General features: G+C 38.0%; 1 protein-coding gene across 1 annotated transcript; it reads left to right on the forward strand.

The window, feature by feature from the left end:
• Positions 1–23,989: 23,989 nt before the first annotated feature.
• Positions 23,990–25,388, forward strand: LOC122910626 (hsc70-interacting protein-like). The gene has a single exon (XM_044255234.1). It carries the CDS (start codon positions 24,005–24,007, stop codon positions 25,112–25,114), a length of 1,110 nt encoding a protein of 369 aa, XP_044111169.1. The 5' UTR covers positions 23,990–24,004; the 3' UTR covers positions 25,115–25,388.
• The last annotated feature ends 305 nt before the right edge of the window (positions 25,389–25,693 follow it).

Below are 25,693 nucleotides of genomic sequence, written 5' to 3' on the forward strand. Positions count from 1 at the left end.
GCTTATTTGACCTTCAGTAAACTTCGAAGTTTCACATTTACTGCTGATAACTTAAAAGACACATCTTATCTTAGTTAAACCAACAAACTTAACTTCATTCTAATACTGATTTACAGTTCACCTGGACCCACTCCATTTCAAATGTTTACCTGAGACACAAGTGGGAAGATCTGGAGTGGGGTGTTAGGTCCAGGGGGTGCTCTTCTTGCTCGTTGACAGTGGAGAGAGAAGGAGCCGTGGTGCATGATCGAGAGGCTAGTCATGCAGGCTGCACGCACATTGGTACAGAAATACGATAAGGGGGAAACAGAAGAAACAAAGTGCTGCCAGGAGGCAGAGAAAAGATTCCCGGTTTTAGAGCTCATAAGCCCCAACAGAGGAGCAGATGCCATGCTTTCCCATCAGCAAGGGGGGAGGGGTTAAGCAGTCCAAGTCGGGCCAGAGAACACAGGGAAACTTCCCCGAAACAAAGAGAGTTTCGGCAGCTGCTTGGGAATATTCCTTATGGTCTCTGTCTCGAGTTAGACCAACCCGTTGGTTCCAGTTATAGCCATTAACATGGGAAGTGAGTGAGGGAGAAACCCCACATCTATTAGGAGAAACTCAGAATCTCTGCAGTGACCTAAAGTGAGACTTAAGGGGGGTGGTAAGTGTTTGCCCCATTTTAGAGTCAAAGAAAACACCAAGGACAATAAGTAAGACACACAAAACAGTTAACAAGAAGGACGCTGCGCGATTTCGGTACAAAACCGAAAGCAAAAACTCAAGCGGAGATCCTGGGGGTCCGGATTCCCCCTCTCCAACCAAGGCCACGTATCTCTCTGATACAGGCTGAGCTCCAAATGCCCCGCTGCACCAGGGCCCAAATGTCCCGAAGGACTCAAATGTCCCGCCCGGGAGGACTACAAACGCCTCTGGAACGTCTTCCAGGGCTGCGAGGGAGAAGTCCGAGCCCGTCAGCTCCTTCTGGCCCCCGCCAAATACAAATGGATCCGATCGAACCCCAAACCAAACGCATGCGCAAATACTCAAATGTCCCGTCCGGCGGGACTACAAACGCCTCTGGAACGTCTTCCAGGGCTGCGAGGGAGAAGTCCGAGCCCGTCAGCTCCTTCTGGCCCCCGCCAAATACAAATGGATCCGATCGAACCCCAAACCAAACGCATGCGCAAATTCACAAGTAACAGGTTCAGACGCAGCCACAGACGCAACGAACAGACACAACGAATAGAGTGCTGGCCAGCTTACCTCCTGACAGTGGGTCGGTGGTCCTTGGGTGGGGGGTCTCGTATCCCGGACGAGCCCCCAAATGAAAGATCCCCCGGGGCTCCAAGCACCCCGGAATGGACCCCTTCTCAGGAGGAGACCCCCGGACCCAAAGACCAAGCCGAGTCCACTGATCAGATGCAAACAGCACGAGGTTTATTGAGTTGACACAGGTACCTGCGGGCGGTCAAGTCTTAGGAAGACTCGCGCGCCAGCCCTTTGTTCAGGGCCTTTTTATGGGGTTTGGGGAAGCGAAAGCATACGTACAGAAGCAGAAACATAGTTACAAGGTTCTTATTGGCTGGTTTAAATGTAAGGCATACTCGGTGTTTGTAGATTGGCTTTGAAGGACCCCGGCACGTGAAGAGAAAGGTGGGGAGGGGGAGTGAGGAGGGGGAGTTGGACCTTATTACTCAGCAGAGAAGCATCCTGCCTACGTGACTAGGCCCACGTACCTAGGCGACCCCCCTTGCCTACATGACTATGCACATAAAGTATCCTGTTGAAACAGGAGACCAGTATCACCCCCTAAAAGCCAAGTGGTTACAGAAAGGCAAGGGAGTGGTTAAACAATTAACTGGGGGAGGGGTCTAACAGGGGAAGGGCGAGCGATTACAGAAAAGCCAAGAAGCAGTTAGTTAATCAATGGCTGGGGGGGGTGTCTATATGCGGAGTCTTTCAATTTCAAGTTTCTAAATGTGTTCTTTCTTTTTTTTTAAGATTTTATTTATTTATTTGACAGACCGAGATCACAAGTAGGCAGAGAGGCAGGCAGAGAGAGAGAGGGGGAAGCAGGCTCCCCGCCGAGTAGACAGCCCAACGTGGGGCTCGATCCCAGGACTCTGGGATCATGACCCAAGCCAAAGGCAGAGGCTTTAACCCATTGAGCCACCCAGGTGCCCCTCAACACACCATCTTTGAGTGACCAGTCTATTACCAGAGTGGTGCAATATCGTCCTTTCACTCAGAGCATTTTCTCAGCCTCATAGGACAGGCCTGAAGATGTAATAGGAAGGAAATGTGGTACATGGGAACTGGAAACTGCTTTTTAAGTGCCAAGAGCGAAAAATGTGTAGATTACTGCCCCTTCCCCAAGTGAGCCTGCCTCAGCCTTCAGCTGTCCTGTGACCTTCAGTTGGAGTTTTCCGGGATTCCTTTCTGTCATTAGCCTCCTCCCCATGTCTACCCCCGAACCCCTAGTTGTTTTTAATCTAGTTCAGTTCTGGTTTGACTGAGGTAAGGTGAAAATAGCCCTTACTCTGATTGTGATGTCATTACATCCCACTGGGAGAAAATTAGGCTACACACTGTAACAGAAAAAGCTGGATAGCAATGAAGAATGAGATAGAGTTGGAAGAAAGAACAATAACACTCTGTGGGCCTGGGATCCTTTGTGAGATAAATAAGAAAGGAGCAAAATAAAGGGAAGTTTGTAGGTTCAAAATCTTTGGTAGGTGGAAATTAAATTTTATTTAGAAAGAGAGGGCTGCATAGGGGCTTCTGGGTAGCTCAGTCAGTTAGGTGTCTGACTCTTGGTTTTGGCTCAGGTCATGATCTCAAGGTTGTGAGGTTGTGAGATTGAGCTCTGTATCAGGCTCTGTGCTTAGCATGGAGTCTACTTTAGGTTCTTTTTCTCCCTCTGCCCTGCCCTAAACCATCTCTCTCTCAAATAAATAAATAAATCTTTAAAAAAAAAATAGAGGGCTGTATAACTTGCAGTTTTTGAGGTGATTAAGTGGTAATACTAAGCTAGGTTTTAGGGACTAACTAAACGCTAACCTACAGAAACAGCTAATTCTTTTGGGATAGAGGCCAATCATAGTAATTCTTTCAGAATCCTTCCACATACTCAAAAGCTTTAGGATATTTATTTTTTAAGTGGAAAAATGAGCAAAACAATAATTTCTGCTTCTTCATTCTTTGCTTAAAGCTCATGATATTTTTGTGCTATGCTAAGAGGGAAGTTCTGTCCATGCATAGTTTTTCCACTTGTCAGTACTCTTTGCATACTGCTAACACAGATTCCCTGAGCTTGGGGATCTGGCATTATACATCAACAGTGAAGCAATTAAGAACTTGGTTTATATTGTTGTATATTCCTCACCTTTCCTAGGTGTTTTTTGGTGAGGTAGTTCTAAATAATCTTAGACTGTATTGAAGGTAGTAGGTGCCTGTACTCTCAGGGGTCATTATTTTCCTTTCACATGGAATAATCCTTAATTTTTTTTATACCACTAATGAATTGGGATAGGAACCTCAGAAGCTAAGGAGAAAAGAAAGCTTGTACATTAGAGTAACTGCATGAATTGTCCAAATTCATGACTATCAAAAGTCTTCTAAAACATCTATTTCCCTGTGCTAGATTTTCTAATTTACTTTAAGCTTTGGTTAGTTGGAATTTTCTGACCAAATACAGTTGGTGAATGCAGAACTAACCAGGGTGACAAGGAACAGCACACCAAGCTTGAAATCCATTGTTCCCAAAATACACCGAGGCACCTGGGGCCACTGAAGGCAACTCACAGGGGTAGTGCTGGATATTTTAAATGTTCAAGGGAAATGCAGTGATATACCAATTATTGCTCTGGGGTGGGTTCATAGCTTGAACCTTAGATCTTGAGAATCAAGGGTTGAGAAGTTGTGCAGTGATCAGTGGATGCACATTATCCTATTAGTAAGTAAATGTGGTCAAGATTAAAATAATTTTTTTTCAATTTGTGTGAATTGACCTTCCAGACGGCAATTAGATAGATGGGACATAAATAGTTTTTAAGTTGTTTGTACCTATCAGAACTGTTAACATATTTCTTCTGGCCTAGGAATGTCATGAAAAAGTAAATCAGATGCTAAAGGTTACTGTGAACCAAAAAGTTTGGCAACCAGTAGTTTAAATTGTTTTTAAAAATTAGTTTGGGTAGCCTTTTTTTCTTCTTTCTATATTTCTTATCTCTCACGAGTATGGGAGGCTCATTTAGGGTCTATTTTCATGATGTTCCCTGACAATTGTCTTGAATTAATGAATTTAAATTACAGTTGACACTTCTAGTAAATCTTTCTGCTTATTGCATTAGGGTTATAGGATTTACTAATCAGTATAGAAGTATTTTGACATTTTACCACTTTTTGCAAATACTAGATGAGTATATCTATTCTAACCTTTTGCATTCATGGAAGTATTATTTATTCCTCAAATAGCTGCTGGTCACTTACCAAAAACGAGGCTCTTTCACTTACCAAATTGACGTACAAACGTGTATAACTCTGAATGTGTCCTCAGAAAGTTTGTAATCTATGACATATCAATACAAGAAAATAGAGTATGTGAAAGAAAGGACTAAATACTAGAATTATTTATATTATTTTTAAAATTATACTAGTTATTATTAATTATACTAGTTTTATTAATTATAATTATACATTATACTAGTTTTATTAATTATGCTAATATTAATAACATAAAATTTGCATGCATGGAGAGATACTAGTTTTGTTTGGGAAATTTCATTGTCAAAGATTGAAATTAACCATATTTATTTTTCCTTATTACAACAATATTATTGTGAAAAATTCATAAATTCTAGTCAGTCACAAAGAATAAAATTTGCTTGTAATTTTAAATTTTACATAACAATTGCCATCATTAATATTTTGGCATTTGCTTTTAGCCACTTCATTATCTTAAGTAGACTCTTTTGAAAAGTGCTTTGTAAAGATGCTCATTCCAGGTACAGTTCTAGGAATAATGCAAGTATTGCATACAGCTCTTGGTATTGATGATTTGGGAAAAGGAAGTGCTATTAGGCCAAGTTACTTTAAACATAAGTAGTTTTATGGACAATAGTGATTTGGCTATGACTATGGGTTTAACTTTACAGTTGTCCCAAGATGTCTGAAAGAGAATGCTGCTGTCTCACTTGCTGGCTTAGGGATAGGAGACTCTCACTCATGGAGTTCTAAAAATGTGATTGATACCTTCTACTCAGAAACAAAAGTAAACCCTATCTTACTTCACAGAGAGAAGGACTGTCCGCTGATTTTTAGAGACAGTATTATACATGAGAGGTGAAATCAGCACATCTACTATGAAAAGTAGGTCCATATAAGAGTTATCAGTTAAATCTTTGTAACTTGAATAGGCATTTGCTTATTGAGATACCTTTTCCATTCATAAGAAAATACCAAATTTATTTTTCTTAATTTTTTTCATTAAAAGCATCATGTCACAGATAACTTAAAATATCAAGTGATTTGTGCTTCTTTATATTTCGTGTTGAAACCCATTCTTCCCCCAGTAAATCTGTCTCCCTTCCCTATTTACTATTTATTTATTTATTTATTTATTTATTCATTCATTCATTCATTTGGCTCCACACCCAGTGTGGTACCCAGTTGGGGCTTGAACTCATGACCGTGAGGTCAAGACCTGAGCTGATACCAAGAGTCGGATGCTTAACCAACTGAGTCACCCAGGTACCCCCCCTGTTTACTTTTTAAATAGTTTTTGGTACTAGTGTGAATTCTTTGGAAAAGCTAGCTTAAAAACATTTTTGGTGTCAAGAAAATAGCACACTGGAGTGAAAGTGGGTCAGAGAAAGTACTTGAAGTAAATTATTCACATGTAGGTAATGAAAAGTTGATAACAGGGCCACCGGTATGCAGAATGAAAAGGACTAACCCATTTCTTTGTCCTTTTCCATCTTCTCTTAGCATTTCCCATTCTTAGTACCCCCTGCCATTTTTCCTATGGTTCCTTTCCTATGGATTGCACCTTCTCCTGTCCTATTCATATGATGGCCAATACTTAGACTTATGCTTTCTCCCTTTATTAAAGTAATACACATACTGTTGGCCATTTTCTTGGCTATCATGTTGGAAAATAAGCCAGTGGCTGGATTTTCCCAAAGATGTTAGTGTTTTAGGATATTTAAATTTGTTAATCTTTTACTCCTATTTGAATTTTGACAAAGGGTTTCTAGAGAAGCAAAGCTTTAAACTAAGATGGAAGAATTTTTAATGCTAAATTTTCAGATGGGTTGCAGAAAGTATTTGGAGACAGGGCTAATAATATTATATATCCTGCAGTTCATCCTATAGACAACCAGACAGTTCCTGTTGAATATATCCTTCTGTTTTGAAGAGAATAGAAGAGGAAAGTGCTATTTGTGTCTTTCAATACAAAAACCATGTGGAAATTCCTATTCCACAAGGTTTTGTGGACTTTATTGTTGCTTCCAGAAGTTAAGTGTGGGAACAATTTTCCTGAAGGGATTTAAAGTAAAGGGAACATACTTGTAGCCAATTTGCAAGCCTTCTCTCCTTGGTGATTTCTCTATCTCTAAGACTCTGAAGATCCTCAAGGAAAAGGCACCAAATACAGACTATCAATTACTTCATATCCACGTTTGAGCTCCTAAAATGGCATAATACACAGTCTGAGAAAGAGAGGCAGTCATCTAATTCATTTTCTTCTCAGAGTAGGGAATTATGTGTATGATTACAGATTGAGCCTTTAGGAGAGCAATAAAAATAGCTCTGACGGCCATTTCCAATAAAAAAATAATTTTTCACTGGGCAGAGTATCCAATCAATAAGGACATTTTTGGAATTCTTGTTTGGCAGTATGTTTGGAGATATTATGTCTCTAATAGCAGTTATGGGAGAAAGGAATACATGATTGATGCAGGACAAAACCCAGACACCTTACTTTAAGAGACATGCTTTATGACCTTTAAGTTTTAAAAGATTTTCTTTAAAGATTTTTTTTTTAAAAATAAGAATTGACTAAGCAACCGTTCTCTCGCCCTCCACTCTTGTGTGGCTGTCATTGTCACCAAAAGTGCCATTTAGTGTAAAAAGGTTGAAATTGTAATAACTGTGGTCTAAGAGCCATTCATGTTGCTGTGAGGATTTTCCTCCCACTCTCAGTACCAGCTAGTTCTATTTCTTTGCTCTGATAAAACAAGAATTGTAGAGTAGAGAAATTGTGGAAGATTTGTGTGAATCAATTTTTGATTTTAATTAATGACTATGGCAATTAAATAGAAATAGAAGTGCATTAATTCTACATCCTTTCCCCCTGTATGTTTCTTCTTTTGAAACAGCAAGGTTTTAAATTCTTAATATTGTATTTTATTCATGGCCAGCTATTACTTCTGGTATAACTGCAATTAGGCTCTCCCCCCCACCCCACTTTTTTTTTGCATGTGATTTCTTTCTATGGCTAAATACATTCATCGATTTTATGTTTCATGGAGATTAGTGGTTTAACAAAATGAGAGATTATTGATTCTAATTTTTTCTACATTGTTATTGGATTTAGTTGTCTTTTTAACCAACAGAGAGTCTTTAAAGATGTTATTTCTCTGTTCTAAACAACATTAAATAAAATGTACAGTGATAATGACAAATCAGACATGTTAAAGAAATAAGATTAATATTGTGAGATTTTACCAAAAGGCCAAAGCCAGTTTCTAAGTACCCGTATAATTTTCTGTATTCTGGCAATCATATTGAATTGTTCTTTCTTTACAGAATATTTAATGCTCCCTTTTGAAAAGGAAGTATATTCACATGGGCAAAAAAAATAAAAACAATATAAGAAGTATGTGGTAAGGGCTCTTTTCCTACTCTTCTTCCTACTTTTCTTTTTCTGCTCCATGTACTCTACCTTCCACATAACAACTTTTACTAGTTTCTTGTAAATCTTTAAGTTATTTTTTATGTAGATACATATATTTTTTCTCTCCAGTCCAGTTTTCCCCCTAAAAGTTCACTTAATATGTAGACTTTCTGAATCTCTCTGTTATTTAATTATTTCTCTTATTCCTAAACTGTAAACATTTTCACTAGACTTTTTAGCCTTTTAGTTAGACAAACCTATATTTGAGTGCTGACTCTACTACTTAGTGTGTGACTTCAAGTTTAATGTGAGTTTCTCAGTGACTTATTACAATGGAAGAATCACTACCTGTGATATAGCGTTGCTTTGAGATTTAAATGAGGTAATATATAGCCAGTAGCCTCTGGTGGCAATCAATATATGTCCCTTCACTCTGGTCTTTTCTCTCTCCTAAAGTGGAGTCACCCTTTTCCATCATCTCTTCCCTGAATTAAAGCTACAGTAACCTCACGAATAGTTTCCCTGCTTCAAGTGAGCCCCTGTCTGTTTATGCTTCACATTGCAAGTAGAGTGGTCTTTCTGTGGCTTCTGTCCTCTGCATGGAGGATATACTTCAAAGAGCATGTGATACTCTTCATAAACTAGGTTCTTACCATAAAACCCTTGTTTTATGCAATTCCTTTTTCTGTTCTACTGTATATGTTTTTTTCTCTGCCCAGAGTTCTTGGTCCCTGTTTATCCACTTGACAGGCTATGGTAGGGTGAACTGTGCCTTGCACCGCCCCCTTCACTCTGCCCTGCCAAAAAAAAAAAAGAAAGTTGAAGTCCTAACTCCCAGTTGCTGTGATTTTATTTGGAAATAGGGTCAAGTTAAAATGCAGTTATTAGGGGTGCCTGGGTGACTCAGTTGTTAGGTGTCTGCTTTCAGCTCAGGTCATGATCCCAGGGTCTTCGGATTGAGCCCAAGCATGGAGCCCAAGCATCGGGCTCCCTGCTCAGCGGAAGCCTGCTTCTCCCTCTCCCCTTCCCCTGCTTGTGTTCACTCTCTCACTGTGTTTCTCTCTGTCAAATAAATAAATGAAATCTTTAAAAAAATGCAGTTATTAGGATGGGTCCTAATTCAATATGATATCCTTATAGAAGGGGTAATTGGAATACAGAGACAGACACACACAGGAAGAATGCCATTTTTGAGGAGGAAGGGGGGAAGCAGGCCCCCAGCCAAGCTGAGAGAGCCCGATGCAGGGCTCGATCCCAGGACCCTGAGACCATGACCTGAGCTGAAGGCAGAGGCTTAACCTACTGAGCCCCCCAGGTGCCTCCCATAAGAGACTCTTAATCTCACAAAACAAACTGAGGGTTACTGAGGGTGGTGGACAGGGATAGGGTGGTTGGGTTATGGAACCTTTTCATTACCCCAAAAAGAAACTCTGCACCAGTAGTAGTCACTCCCTACTCCTCCCTCCCCCAGCCCTTGGCAACTACTAATCTGTATTCTCTCTCTGTGGATTTACCTATCCTGGGTATTTTATATAAATGGAATCACATCATGTGGTCTTTTGTATCTAAACTTTCCATTAACAAAGTGTTTTCAAGGTTTACTTATGTTTAGTGTGCATCAGTACCTAATGCTTTTTTATGAAATAATAGTTGACTGTGTGGGTAACACATTTTGCTGCTTGGTTTACCAGCTGAGGGATATTTGGGTTGTTTCCACTTTTTGACTATTATGAATAATCCTACTGTAGACATTTGTGTAAAGTTTTTATATAAATGTAGGTTTTCAATTCCAGGAGTGGAATTGCTTGGTCATATGGAAATACTATGTTTAATTTTTTGAGGAATTGTCAAACTGTTTTCCAAAGCAGCTGCATTGTTTATATTTCTACTGGCTCTGTATATTTATTTTTTTTCCATATTCATGTTAATGGTTATTTTCTGTCTTTTTTATTATAGCCATCTGAAGGAATATGCATTGGTATCCCATTGTCTCTTTGATTTGCATTTTCTTAATGATTAATGATTCTGAGCATCTTCATTCATGTGCTTGTTGGCTGTTTGTATGTATTCTTTGGAGAAGTGTCTATCCGAATTCTTTGCCCATTTTAAAATTGGGTTATTTGTCTTTTTATTGCTGCTGAATTGCAATAATTCTTTATTCTTGATACTAGACTCCTATTTGTATGATTTGTAAGTGTTTTCTTCTGTGGCTTGTCATTTTACTTTTTCGATAGTGTCTTTTAATACATAAAAGTCAAATTTTGATGCTATACAGTGTATCTATTTTTCATTTGTATTCATGTGCTTTGGTTTCTTAGATACCTAAGAAATTGTTGCCTAATCCAGAATTGCAAGGACTATTTTCTAAGTAGTATTATATCCTTCATTCAGTAAATATGGGATGTCATTCCATATATTTAGATCTTTAATCATCTTTCAACATTGTTTTTAGTGTATTAGGCTCATGCTTCTTTTGTCAAATATATCCCTAAATATTATGTCCTTTTTGGTGCTATTTCAATAAAATTGTTTTATTAATTTTCACATGGTTCATTGCTAGATATAGAAATAAACTGATTTTTGTATGTTCATTTTGCATCCTGCAACCTTGCTGAACTATTTTTATTAGTTCCAATAGTTTGTGTGTATGTGAATAGATGCTTTAGGAATTTTTGACTTATTTTCTTGCTGGGGTATAATGGGCATATGACATTATATTTGCTTCAGGTGTACCATATAATGATTTGATATTTGTGTATGTTGCAAAATGACCACCAGAATATGTCTAATTAGTATCTCTAAATGTATAGGTACAAAAAATGAAAACCATGAGTTTGTACTGATGATTCTAATTTTCTCTCTGTTTTTCTGTCTTTCCATATTTATAACTCCATTCTCCAACAATAAGAAACCTGACTCCCATTATCTTCCATATATTTATTTATTTGAATAATCCCTCTTGCTTATAGGCAGTCTCCCCGTGCTGCTGCTGCTCTCTCCCACTCATGGGCTCCATACCTTTTGTTGGGTCATTGTTGTGGTTTTTTTTTTTTCTTTTTTGAATTCAATAGCCAACATGTAGTGTACATCATTAGTTTTTGATGTAGTGTTCAATGATTCATTAGTAGTGTATAACACCCAGTGCTCATCACATCGCATGCTCTCCTTTTTTTTTTTTTTAAAGATTTTATTTATTTATTTGTCAGAGAGAGAGGGAGAGAGAGCGAGCACAGGCAGACAGAGAGGCAGGCAGAGGCAGAGGGAGAAGCAGGCTCCCTGCCGAGCAAGGAGCCGATGTGGGACTCGATCCCAGGACGCCGGGATCATGACCTGAGCCGAAGGCAGCTGCTTAACCAACTGAGCCACCCAGGCATCCCACATCGCATGCTCTCCTTAATGCCAATTTTATCTCTCTACCCTCTAACGAACACCTTTTCATCCCATGAATCAGACTTCTATCTGATTGCTCAGCGAGTCCTGTCTAACGGTTTTTATACTAATTGTAAAGAATGGAAGGAAAGCTCTTTTGTTTTAAAAAGTCATTCTTTTGAAAAATTTCAAGCTTACTAGTAAAGTTGCAAGGATACTATGATGACAAATCAAATATCTTTACCCAGATTAAATAATTGTTAACATTTTTGCCACATTAGTTTTTTTTCTTTTTTCTCTCTTACGTAAATACATGTTTATATATATGTATGTCTAATACCTACCTATCATTTTTGGGTTTTAAATGAATCATTTGAGACAATTTAGATAACAGCATGTTACTCCTAAATACTTGGCCTAAATACTCCATCTCCTGGGAGCAAGGACACTCTTGTGTATAACCACTGTATAGTTACCACACTTAGGAAATTTAACATTGATGCAGTGCTTTTATCAAATACACTGTTCATATGCCATTTTCTTCTGTTGTCCTAATACCATTCTTAAGGATGAGTTTTAAAATCCAAGATTGAATCAAGGATCATACATTACCTTTAGTTAGTATAGTTATCCAACCTTGAGAATAGTGTCCGACAGACAGAAGGCCCTGAGTAGATATTTGTACTTTCATTAAGGGACCCTTAATTTAGCAGCAATTTCTCAGTTTCTCATTTGACTTTTATTTTTTTGAAGGTTAGACAATTTACCCTAGAAAGTTAATTAGCTTTTTAACAAAACCAAATGCACATGCTAAATATATAGAACAAATGAAAATGCAATAGAATTAAGTCTTCCCGTTCTAAAGCCTAAGCCTCCAGTCTTTCAGAACTCAACCACTTTTTCCAGGTTCTTGTGAATCTTTCCAGAAAGATTTCTGTTTTTAGGCATAGAGCTGTATATACACATCCCCCAGTTTTTACTTATAGAAATGGGATTATAGCACGCACTCTTCTGTAACTTGCATCTGCACTTTTTAATATATCTTGAAGATAATTGTACATCAGCACACACAGAGCTACTTTATTCTTCCTGACTCCATAGTATTCTGTCATATGGATGTGTCATAATTTACTTACTTGTTGATGGACATGAAAGTTGTTGCCCTTCTTTTAGCTATTCAAAACACATACTTCACCTCTTAAAGGGACTAGACTTTTTAACTTTGGCATTCTGTAACAGAATAAAAGGTTAAGAGCATTTAGATGATTTTCTTCACATACCTGTTTTTAATGAGCTATTCAGTCATCATGGCTTTCATGTAGTATTTCAGTGTAATACTGATAAACTTCCTCTGTCAAATAAAGTGGCTGATGAATTATTCAGTATTAAAATAGAAATGTCAAGCTTAGTCATACAGAGTTGAATTAGAGCAATTCTTCTCAAACTATCTGTGGTGAAAGACCCAGATTAAAAAAAAATTTCTGATCCATTGCACACTATAAAATTAACAGTAAAATGCCATAAAAACAAAGTGTCAGAAAAATAAAAATTTAAAAAAGCATACAGAATAAAATGTCTACATGATTAATTTACAGCAGTGGTTCTTAAAGTGTGGACTAATAATTTTTCAGATGTAAGGAGACCAAAAGTTTAAGAGCAACTGACGCAAAATTTCCATTACAAGTTTTTGTTTCTTCTCCATTATAACTACATAGAATGTTATAAGGGAAGCAGCATCTCCTTGTATTAAATGCCTATATGCCCACTTTAAAAGAATACCATGTACATCAAAATTTAAAAATTTCAGTGTGGCAAATCAATCATATGGAAACTCAATGTGACTTGCATTTTGCTTGTTAATTTATTTAATCTTGGTTAGATTGCTGATAATGCTATTCGTAGAAAATAATGTATATCTAAACTATGTCTATGGTGTGTTTTAATAACACTCTAGTGTAGAAACCAGTCTCAGACATATTTGATGGCTATGTAAGAAGAGACTTTAAAATGAGCTCATCAAGCTCAGGGTACTGTTTCATCAAGCTCAGGGTACTGTTTTTTAAAAAAGATTTATTTATTCATTTATTTATTTGACAGACAGAGATCACAGGCAGAGAGGCAGGCAGAGAGAGGGAAGCAGGCTCCCCACTGAGCAGAGAGCCTGATGCAGGGCTTGATTCCAGGAGCCTGGGATCATGACCTGAGCTGAAGGCAGAGGCTTTAACCCACTGAGCCACCCAGGCACCCCATGGACGCTAATTTTTAAAATTTTACACAAAATTAAGCAAGCGATTCTATATTTTTCAAAATTCATCTTCAATTTTTCATCAGTTTTCATAAATTCCAAAAATTTTGTCATTTAAAGTTATAACTAAATCAGTGAAATTAATAGATCCCAGATACATGAATTTCTTATGAATAAATTTCCTTTTAATGGAAACTAAAATTCAGAAATTTTATCAAATTAGACAAGTGTTTATTACATCAAAACCACTTGTTTCGGGGCACCTGGGTGGCTCAGTGGGTTAAATTCTCTGCCTTCAGCTCAGGTCATAATCCTAGGTTCCTTGGATTGAGCCCTGGGTCAGGATCTCTGATCAGCAGGGAGCCTGCTTACCTTCCTCTCTCTCTCTGCCTGCCTCTCTGCCTACTTGTGATCTCAGTCTATCAAATAAATAAATAAAATCTTAAAAAAAACCCCACCTGTTTCTTTGATAATATAAATAAAATATAGAACATCATAGTGTGTACTTCAAAGCTTTTACAATCATTTGGTCTTTTGCTCTTATCTGCCTTTATTTAATTTATTTTTTAAAAGATTTTATTTACTTATTTGACAGAGAGAGCACAAGCAGAGGGAGAAGCAGGGTCCCTGCTGAGCAAGTTACCTAATGCAGGACACTATCCCAGGACCCTGGGATCCTGACCTGAGCTAAAGGTAGGTATTTAACTGAGCCATCCTGGTGCCCCTCTTATCTGCCTTTAAAAAAAGAAGTTGTACCCCTTCTTTCAATAGAAATATTAAGAAAATTTAAAATGCCAAAAATATCAGATAAATAAGCAAGGCTGTTCATTCAATTTATATCCTTGAAATCTCCTTTTTTATGTTATAGCAGCACAAGAAGTTCATTTTTGAGTTCAGGCATTCTTTTCAGACTTTTTCCAGTTTATAAGCACTATACTTACACATAAGTATTTATTTATTTAGATTTATTTATTTATTTATTTGTCAGAGAAAGAGAGCATACAAGCAGGGGGAGTGGTAGGCAGAGGGTAAGCAGACTCCCCTCTGAGCAGGGAGCCCGATGTGGGACTTGATCGCAGGAACCTGGGATCATGACTTTAGCCGAAGGCACTCAACTGAGCCACCCATTTGTTGCTACACATAAGTATTTATTTTTTAAAGATTTTATTTATTCATTTGACAGAGCTCACAAGTAGGCAGAGAGGCAGGCAGAGAGAGAGAGAGAGACGAGGAAGGAGGCTGCCCACTGAGCAGAGAGCCCGATGCGGGGCTAAATCTCAGGACCCTGGGATCATGACCTGAGGCGAAGGCAGAGGCTTTAACCTACTGAGCCACCCAGGGGCCCCTACACAGAAGTATTTTTATTGTCAACTTTTATATCATTACATAAGAAAGAGAATTATACAAGATTTAAGTGAGTTAGTTTTTATTATGACCCCATATATGCTATGTCACTAAGCACACTCTTTAATTCTGTGGACTTTTTTTTTTCTGAATAATAGGACTTTGTCATTGAAGGAGGTAGTGTGATGATTTACATGTTGGCTTACACTCCTTAATCTGTGTTGCTAGTCCAAAAACATTTCCTGTTGTTGGAGCCATGCCATCGGAACACTCATATACAAAATTTAATTTAAATTCCAAATCACATATGTTGACAATGTTGACAACTTAGGATATTATACAGTTCAGAACTGCTTGTGTTTATCAACAGTGAATCAGAAAAAAATTATAAATATAGTTTAAAAATAGCTATGTTAACAATAAAAAATACTTCAGGGGCTTTATTTGCTGTATGAGTTGGTCTTCTGTATCATTGGTACCTAGCTATGTTGGGCTGTTGTAACCTTGAAAAGTGGCATTTGAGCTACTTTCTTTGCCTTAGATTCACCTGTATTTTCAAGCAAACATTTTTGTCTGTGGTCTTTTAGTGGTAGCAGCCTGAAGTGGTACTTAAAATAGGGCTGAGAATTGCTGATATCTATATGTGGGATATTGAACATATGCATCTGTTAGCTTTTAAGCTCTGTGCCCTTTCTTTAAAAGAATTCTTTGGTTTTTAATTTTTTATTTATGGTTTATATGTAAGATTCTTATAAGTTTTGATTAGTCTCTACATCTCCACAAATATATTGTTATGTTTTCACCCTCAATTACGGCTACACCCCTAAAGTCAATATACAAGGTATCACATTCCTAAGAAAATTAGTACAGACTGTTTTGGTCCTCATTTATTTGGAGTTACTTCCATCATTATCGTTTGATTTACTACCACTGCGGCATTCAGAAGAGACGAGTGGCTGTTCTTGACAGAAGTTCAGTGAGGGTTATCCCAGCATATGTAAATTAGAGTTAAAAATAAAATAATTTCATTTTTCTAATTTAGCTTACTAAATTTAGGAAGTAAGCTTGACCTAAAATCACGTTTGTAAAAATAACACATTTTAAAGATAAAACAAATACCTACACTTTATCAGATTTTTATTTATTTGTGGTGACAGGTATAAACTAACCTGAAATATCACACTTGAGTAATCTATTGCTTAACTAGCATGTATTTTGTGCCCCATGCTGCTCACTGTTTAAGTGTGACAGCATCCAAACTTGTTTATACCTTGCTTATCAAAATGAATTCCCTGGTCCCATGTTTGAACATTGTGTCAATATCAAATTGCCGAAGAAGTTTCTAAACACTACTGTCATATTCTATAGTTATCCTGTCAAGGACCTTTATGTTCTGTGAACCAGTGCTGGCCGAGCAGGTATTAATATGCCCTAGTAGTAAGAGCCAATGTATATTGAATTTGTATTGTATGCCAGGCTCTTTGGCAAGCGGTTTACACATTTTATTTTATTTAATCTTCATCATTGTCTAGTAAGATACAGGTGGTGTTCTCATCCCCGACTTACAGATTAAAAAAATAAGGCTAAATAACATTTTTATTTCCAAATAAATAAAATTTACAAACTCAGTAAATTTCCAAGATCATAGTCTTCATTCGTAGTTGGACCTGGGATTTGAGCCTAGGTCTGTAGACTTCAGAACCTGAGCTCCCAGTCTCTAAATTCAAATACCATAAAATACCATCTTTCAGTTTACAGGGTGTTATAATGGAAAAAGCAAGGAAGTGGGTTCTATTTTTAGTTTTGTTATAACCTAGTTATGTGACCTTTGACAAGTCAATTTATCTCTCTCTTTCTCTCTCTCTTTTTTTTTCTGAATGTGATATTGGGAAAATAGAGGGATTAGTTCTGTGGTCTTTAAGCAGTGGGGGGGCTAAGGCCAGCTCATTCCAGCTTATAAGAAACAATTGTTAAATTTATAGGTTTTTTTTTTTTTTTTTTTTAAGCTGGTTGATGTCATTGTGGTATCATGAAACGGACTGTCATGGAAGCATTTATACCATGGAAATTGACAAACACCGTAAGTCAGCGCTTTCCCCTGCTTTTTCAACATTTACCAGCACACGACTACTTCCAGGTTTCCTAGAGCTAATTCTGTGCTTTTCAACCTTGTCTACCAAACAGGAAGAAAGTTTTTTGGCCCTTTATTTCTAGCACCTAGCATAATGGTTATTTATTAGTACATACTTGGTGATGGTGTTGGTGATGATGATGATGATAGAGATGATTAAATCTCCCATCAGTACCTTAAATCTTTGGATGGACCCTGCTTAAAGTTATTTGCCTGGAAGTGATGAAACCTCATGGGAACCTCTTTCTGTGTCCCCAGTGACCTGGGTATTGACCTATTTTTTTTTTTTTAAAGATTTTATTTATTTATTTGACAGAGAGAGAGAAATCACAAGTTGGCAGAGAGGCAGGCAGAGAGAGACGGGGAAGCAGGCTCCCTGCTGAGCAGAGAGCCCGATGTGGGGCTCAATCCCAGGACCCTGAGACCATGACCTGAGCTGAAGGCAGAGGCTTAACCCACTGAGCCACCCAAGCGCCCCTTGACCTATTTTTTAATGAAGCTATTCGAACACAACTTTTGCAATCTGACTTCTCAGATTATTATGCTGAATGTGAAAGTATAATACAAAAATGGTACCTATGAAGTCATTCTTATATATACAAGTTCTGTCCAGATTTTCTGAAGGTAAAGAATTTGAGTGTTTTTCATTTTTAGTTTGATTCAGAATCCTGCTTTATTCTTTTTTGCTAACCTGGATTACATCCCTGCCTTTCCTGTTTCCTACTTCTTTCCCTCCAGTTTCCACTTTTTTTCTTATTAGGTCTGGATTGCTCTATGTCTTTACCTCATTCCATGCAGTTATTTTCCTCTAAATAATCCTTATTTTCATGCTCTTTCTTGGGTAGTCTTTCTTCCTGGATCTGAAGAATTACAAATAGTTCTTAATTTAATGTTGAACATACTGTTTTTATGTGATTAAGATGTATATTGATGTGGTAATAGAAAGAACCCTAGACTTTTGGTAAAGGAGGCCTGGGTAATTTGGTTTTGCTTTTGTTCTTTAACTACATGAACTTTAGTTTTCCCCATTTATTAAATAATGCAGTTGGAGTCTGTCAGTGGTTTTCAAACCTGCCTGTGCTTCAGTATCACTCAAGGAACTTGATAAAAATACAGATGGCTAGACTTGCTTTAATTCGAAACTAGTGAGTCACTTTTAAAGAAATGGGGGACTGGGAATGGCTGGTGGGGAGAATTTTATTTTAGTCCAGTTCTGCCTCCAAGGTGTTTTATGGTTCTGAAATTATGTGTCTGATATTTTACTTCATCTTTCTTTGCCTTCCATCTTCACTACTTTCTATCAGAGAGTCTTGAAGGCTACAAGTGTGAACCTATTTAAGGCACTGGGAGATTATTTTTGTATCCAGATTTATACGATTATTTTGTTAAGGCTTCTGAACATTACTGTGTTTTATACAAAGACCCAGTTTAACTCAATGGCTAATAATAAAATGTATGGTATTGCAATTAATCCTAGGAAACATAAAACCACTAATAAAGGACACACATTATCACCCATACCTATGAAACCATATTTGGTAAATAAGAAAACAAAAAGAAATAGCTTGTTGCTTCCAAGAACCATAGAAGATGTGTCATGTAGCATAGTATTACTGGTTCCTGGAATCAAGTATATCTTACAGTCCTAGATTGATGGGCTTAGAAGGAACCTAGAAATCATCTCCTTTTTTCAAGTGGCAAAAACGAGGAGATCCTCAACAGCTTAAGCCCTCCATTCGGTGAGTGGCAGAACTGGAGTTACAAACTATGTTCTCAGGAATAGACATTCTTCTTTTATTTTTTTCTTATAGTAAAAATAAACAGGGCTATAATAAAGTATTAGTGAGACATGCTACTGAATTTTAATTGTGCCCCAAAGTTCTCATTTCTCATACTAAAAGGCATAGTTCTATTTTTTCATGTAATAATAATATTTAGGGAGATCAGTTAAGCATTTATTGTTTAGTGAGTTACATAATATCTCTTCAGACTACCTGTTCATTTAAATCAACTTACATATTCACAATGTGCTGCCATATAGCTTTAGTTTTGGGAAGTGCAATACGAACTATTTTCTGCCCATTCCTGCAGCAGTTAAGCCTAAGCATCCCTGTTGTCTCTTGTATGGGTTCCTTTCAAATCTCTTGTCAGAGAATGTTGGATCTGGTTATTAAATTCCCCCAAGGGAATTGGGATCTGAGAAAATTTCGCACCCCATGCTTGAACCCATGAACTTGGGAGCCAGGCAGATCAGAGTTTATATATTTTATTTCTTATGCATAAAGTAACCAGAATCACAGTAAAATGAAATTGATTTGGGAAATTAGCCTCCTGGGAGATGTTTTTAGAATACACATTCTCTTAGGACACTATGAGACAAGCAGAAACAAGCCAAAACAATTTTTTCTGTTCTTCTTCTGAGGTTGCTCCTTCTGTTACTTGTGACCCTTGCAGCAGAGTTGCTTGGCTGGGTGACATTTGCTGATTTCAGCACCAGAGCTCTGCTATAGGGAACAGTGTTGGTTGTATGCCCAACCAATATTTTGCTTTTCTTTTCTTCCTAAGAGAATTCTGATTTTGTCCAAATATCCACCCCTTCTCTCAGAGCTATGTGCTTTAAGGGAAGTGGACCTCATTTGTAGTATAGCAGGTGGATCCCGATTACAGTGAGCCGGTGGTGATGATTTAAATGAATCACTTGTCAGTGATTGGTTTAGGGACAACAAATGATTTGTTCTGGCCCATAAGATGTGAGGGAAGGACTGCTGGGGTGGGAGTGGCTGGTTCTTCTTCTGATTGTTCTCATCACAAACTGAGACTAGACTTTAATGAAATGGATGGGCAGTGCAGAGAATAATTTTCAACAACTTACAAAGCTAAACCCCCTCTAGGGTCTCTTCCTGGGTGTGGTTGACACAGATGCAACGCAGGACAAGCGTGATGGGGAATCCCGGCTCCAGAAGATTCCCACCAGGTTGGTCAGGGGTCTGTCAGACCTGCATCATATTTGAACTTCGTCCTCTACCCAGTCCTGCCTCATCATTCTTCTTTTCACTGGTGGCATTCCCTAATAAACGTCTTGCACCCCAAACACCATCTTGGCATCTGTTTCTAGAGAATCCACAGGCCAGCTTCCTGTGTAACTTCTGTCCAGTGTCTCTGTGTCCAGAAGCCGCTCCATATCCCATGATCCTTCTAGATCTCTGTGAACTTTGGTGTCCTAGGCAAATTGACTATGTAGAAACGTTTTTAAAAAAACATTTCAGAGATTAATTCCAAATACAGGAAAAAAGTTTTCCCAGGATATTTTGCTATAGGGTATTCAGTTTTCTTTTTCCTCCCAAGGGAGCCCCTATCCACATTCATAGGGGCAGAATCTCACTGTATAACTCCAAAAAGACAATCACAAAGGACTCTGGTATTTGTGTTGTCTGGTTTATATAGTTTTTTGTTTTTTTTTAAAAGATTTTATTTATTTATTTGACAGATCACAAGTAGGCAGAGAGGCCGGCAGAGAGAGAGAGAAGAGGGGAAGCAGGCTCTCCGCCAAGCAGAGAGCCGGATGCGGGGCTCGATCCCTAGACCCTGGGATCACGACCCAAGCCGAAGGCAGAGGCTTCAACCCACTGAGCCACCCAGGCATCCCTGGTTTATATAGTCTTATCCGTAGTTGTTTTATTGCCTTGCTGGGTAACCTCAGGTGAATTGCTTAATCTTCAGAGTCTCAGCTTTGTCTTTCATTAAATAAAAATAATTATCCTCCTCACAACATTATAATTAAAGTAGATGGTATATGAAGAAAGCCTAGGGCAGTGCTGAATGTAGTATATTTTCAGTTGAGATTAAATTCCTTTTTCTTCTTTCTCTCCATTTTCACTCCTGTCTTAGCCCCATATGAATTCTGTGTGTTGTTGAAATAAAATTATGGTAAACATCAAGGACAATCGTGAAGGAAGAAATAAGTGAAACATGGTATTATTAGGTATATATGTATACATATGTATTATATGTATTATTAAGTATATATACTTATGCATAGGTATATATTATTAAATAATACTTAAGATTGAAAAATATTAGGTAAGGGACGCCTGGGTGGCTCAGTTGGTTGGACGACTGCCTCCGGCTCAGGGCGTGATCCTGGAGTCCCCGGATCGAGTCCCACATCAGGCTCCCAGCTCCATGGGGAGTCTGCTTTGCTCTCTGACCTTCTCCTCGCTCATTCTCTCTCTCACTGTCTCTCTCTCTCAAATAAATAAATAAAATCTTTTAAAAAAAAAAAGAAAAATATTAGGTAATAATAATTAGGTAATAATTTTAATGTTATCAATAATTTTACTTAATTATAATTACTAATTATATACCCACACACATACATATATACAAATACACATATATATAAGTAAGGCAGAGCCATCCTATTTGTCAGTCTGGGTGAAGTTGGGAATTTCAGAGGTACATTGAATATATATATATATATATATCTTAGAATTGTTTGTTTCTTTGTTTATTTTTAGTATCATCTATAGGCTGGTCTCCTACCATCTGCCTTAGGGGAGTGTCTGTCATCATGTTTATGAGTCCTGGTCTATGCTGATCTTTACCTTATATGAATTCATTTATTAACATCAAGATTCAAGAACTTGCTCATCTGACGTATTCTGACAGATTCAGACTAGGCTGTTATTTTAACTATGGTCTTTTGGAGGAAAAAACCCACCTATCAGGTCATGCCACCTAGTGCATGTTGAATGATACCTCCTTTCCTGCCTGCCTGCCTGCTTTTTTCCCTTCTACTTCCTTAAGTATAATCTGCTTACTATAAAATTTACTCACTTTAAGCATACAGTTCAAAGATTTTTAGTAAATTTACACAGTGCTATCATCACCACTGTCCAATTTTAGAACATTTCCATCACTTCCAAAATACTGCTCATGCCCATTTTTCAGTTACTTCCTGTTCCCACCTCCAGCTTCAGGCAACCCTCATTATACTTTTTCTCTACATATTTGCCTTTTCTAGACATTTCATATAAAGGGAGTCCAAATTATGTAGCTTTTTGCTTTTGTCTTCTTTCACCTAGCATAGTATTTTTGAGGTTCATTCATGTTGTAACATGTATATATCAGTACTTTGTTCCTTCTTATTGCTGAGTATTAATCTTTTTTTTTTTGGATATAACACATTATGTTTACCCATTTAACATTGAATTGTTGTTAATAATGCTGTTATGAACTTTTTCTGTGTAAGTCTTGTGAGGACATATATTTTCATTTCTCTTCCACCTAGGAGTGGACTTACTGGATCACCTGGCAAATTTATATTTCCTTATAAAAGGAAGTACCAAATTGCTTTCCAAAGTGGCTGTACCATTTCCTGCATTTATTACCTTTGATTTTTGTAATTATTATAAGATCAGTTGTATGGTGTTTATAAAGAAACAAATAAGGATAGTGTATAGCAAATACTGTGATGTGACACCTCCGACTCTCCTTCAGGACTGAAGGGTCTTCTGTTGCTCCAGCTTCCAGAAGTGACAGTCCTCAGGTGTTAGCCCTCTCCAGAAATTGCCCCTGACTAAAGAGTCACCTTGTCCATGGTCAGAGCCCCTTCTCAGGGCAGTGAGTATCCAATGACTGGTTGAAGTGAGGCTTATGAAGTCCTTAGATCTTGCACCAACTCAGGACTGCTCCAAAGGGCTATATAGCGTCAGATATGTGGGGTCAAATAAGGCTCTTTTTGGAAATGCATAACAGCCCTGTTGCTGCTTGCTTTCTTCTCCAGAAGGTTGATCCCAGAGTACTCCATGATAAACTTTCTGCATGTTACTAAATTGGCTCCTGGAAGAAACTAGCCTTGAAAGTAACAAATTGCTACCTTTTAAATATTACAGATTACATTGACACTTGTCTTATTCCGTAGATTCCCCCTACTGGCAAGAATCAGACTATTTTCTTGAAGCTTGAAGCCAAATTCCAATCCCTGCAAAGATAGCAGCTTTTGTTACTTTAATCTACCAAGAGAGGGCAGTGAGATGCTAGTGAAACCAGCAGCCCTGTGGTAAGAATAAAGGAGAATTTACTTATTTCTGAAATTTTCAGCACTTTGTTTTCTAAAATCGTTATTATTATTATTATTATTTTTTGGTTCTTTCTATATCATCCAGAGATCTGTAGACTATGTAGGAATGAACTCCATTTAGTATACTCTAATAAACAGGAGAATTCCAAGGAGCTCCTTTTTTTTCTTTTTTTTTTTAAGGGACTTTTTTCAGCACAAGCTGTGCTTTTAATTTTCAATTAATTAGTGTTTCCATCGATAGTATAGAAGCATTTGAACAAAGTGGGTTTTTAAAAATGTAGTCAAGGATGACAAAATCCGAAAATGTTAGACTCCCAAAAGTTGATCTAGTTTGTCCTCCTTATAGATGGAAATGCATGATGTGTAAGACTTGGAGTGCTTGGTTTAAGAATACCAAGGAGAATTAAGACCTAAAATTTGGTTAAAAAAAAATTTTTTTTTAAAAAACTAAACCTTGCTCTCCTTTTTGTATTGTAGGATTTTGGTTATTTCCAGTTTTCCAGGGAGTTAACAACTTCTATTGATTAAGAAAAACACTAGATCCTCATGAATGTGATTGGTAATAGGTGTTAACATTGGCAAATCAGGCTAACAATGATATTTTCAGTGATGGAGTTGGCATATTTCAGGATTTGTTTTCTTCCTTTTCATATCCAGTCATTTTTAATACTACAGTTTTTGATGCCTGTGACTATTCATATTTAACATTATTTTCTGTTTACCGTCTTAACAATTTGCCTTACTGGTGAAGTCAGATCTAGTTGACCAGTTTCCATCCTGCATGATCTGGTTTTATTTTGTGGTGTCCAGAGCTCTTCTCCTGGGTGAAATGCTGTAGTTTAAGAATGTAAAACTCCCCCTTCTACACGATCACGCTGAGCTAGTACCCGCGCCTGGAATCCGGTCGCAACCCCAGCCGCGCCTGCCGCCTGCCACTGCCTCTGGACCATGGACCCCAGCAAAGTGAGCGAGCTTCGGGCTTTCGTGAAAATGTGTAAGCAGGATCCGAGCGTTCTGCACACCGAGGAAATGCGTTTCCTGCGGGAGTGGGTGGAGAGCATGGGGGGGAAAATACCACCTGCCACTCATAAAACTAAATCAGAAGACAGTATCAAGGAAGAAAAACCAGATAGTAAGAAGGCGGAGGAAAACATAAAGACAGATGAACCATCAAGTGAGGAGAGTGATCTAGAAATTGACAATGAAGGTGTGATTGAACCAGATACCGATGCCCCTCAAGAAATGGGAGATGAAAATGCAGAGATAACCGAGGAAATGATGGATCAGGCAAATGATAAAAAAGTGGCTGCCATTGATGCCCTAAATGATGGTGAACTACAGAAAGCCATTGACTTGTTCACAGATGCCATCAAACTAAATCCTCGCTTGGCCATTCTGTATGCCAAGAGAGCCAGTGTCTTCATCAAATTACAGAAGCCAAATGCTGCCATTCGAGACTGTGACAGAGCTATTGAAATAAATCCTGATTCAGCTCAGCCTTATAAGTGGCGCGGGAAAGCACATAGACTTCTGGGCCATTGGGAAGAAGCAGCGCATGATCTTGCCCTTGCTTGCAAACTGGATTATGATGAAGATGCTAGTGCGATGCTGAAAGAAGTTCAGCCGAGGGCCCAGAAAATTGCTGAACATCGGAGAAAATATGAGCGAAAACGTGAAGAGCGAGAGATCAAAGAAAGAATAGAAAGGGTTAAGAAGGCTCGGGAAGAACACGAGAGAGCCCAGAGGGAGGAAGAAGCCAGACGACAATCAGGAGCTCAGTATGGCTCTTTCCCAGGTGGCTTTCCTGGGGGAATGCCTGGTAATTTTCCGGGAGGAATGCCTGGAATGGCAGGGGGGATGCCTGGAATGGCAGGAATGCCTGGGGTCAATGAAATTCTTAGTGATCCAGAAGTTCTTGCAGCCATGCAGGATCCAGAAGTTATGGTGGCCTTCCAGGATGTGGCCCAGAACCCAGCGAATATGTCAAAATATCAGAGCAACCCAAAGGTTATGAATCTCATCAGTAAATTGTCAGCCAAATTTGGAGGTCAAGCATAATGCCCTTCTGACAAAGAAAGCCCTTGCTGAAGGAAAAGCAACTTCGATCACCTAATGGATGTCGCAATAATACAAACCAGTGTACCTCCGACCTTCTCATGAAGAAAGCTGGGGTGCTGTGAAGAGAGTCCCTACCCCTCTGCTCCCCATGCAACTGAAACATTCTACAATGGTTTGCCATTAGGGTATTCATTCAGATAATGTTTTCCTACTAGGAACTACAAACTTTAAACACTTTTTAAACCTTAAAAATATTTAAAAACATAAAAAAAAAGAATGTAAAACTGTCTTGAGAAATTCTTAACAAAGTGAAATTTAAATCACCACTCTCTTCATCTTTGTTAATGTCAATATTAAATTATCAAACATCTTTGCTTGGCAAAACCAGGAAATATCCTGCTATCAGACCTGATTAAGTTTTAGTACCAGTTATTTTTAGGGAGCTTCCCACATGCTGGTTGTCCTTTGTTTAAATCTGAGGCAAAGTTCAGTGCCCTTTGTTTTTTGAGGACCTTCTTGCCATGAATTAAAATTCCCCTTACACTCAATTTCCTTTGTTTCTGTAAATATGTACCCTTG

The sequence above is a fragment of the Neovison vison genome, chromosome 6 (genome assembly GCF_020171115.1).
Source record: "Neovison vison isolate M4711 chromosome 6, ASM_NN_V1, whole genome shotgun sequence".
NCBI lineage: Eukaryota > Metazoa > Chordata > Mammalia > Carnivora > Mustelidae > Neogale > Neogale vison.

Coding starts and splice junctions, on each gene's coding strand:
- LOC122910626 (XM_044255234.1), top strand. CDS start 24,005: ATGGACCCCAGCAAAGTGAGCGAGCTTCGGGCTTTCGTGAAAATGTGT.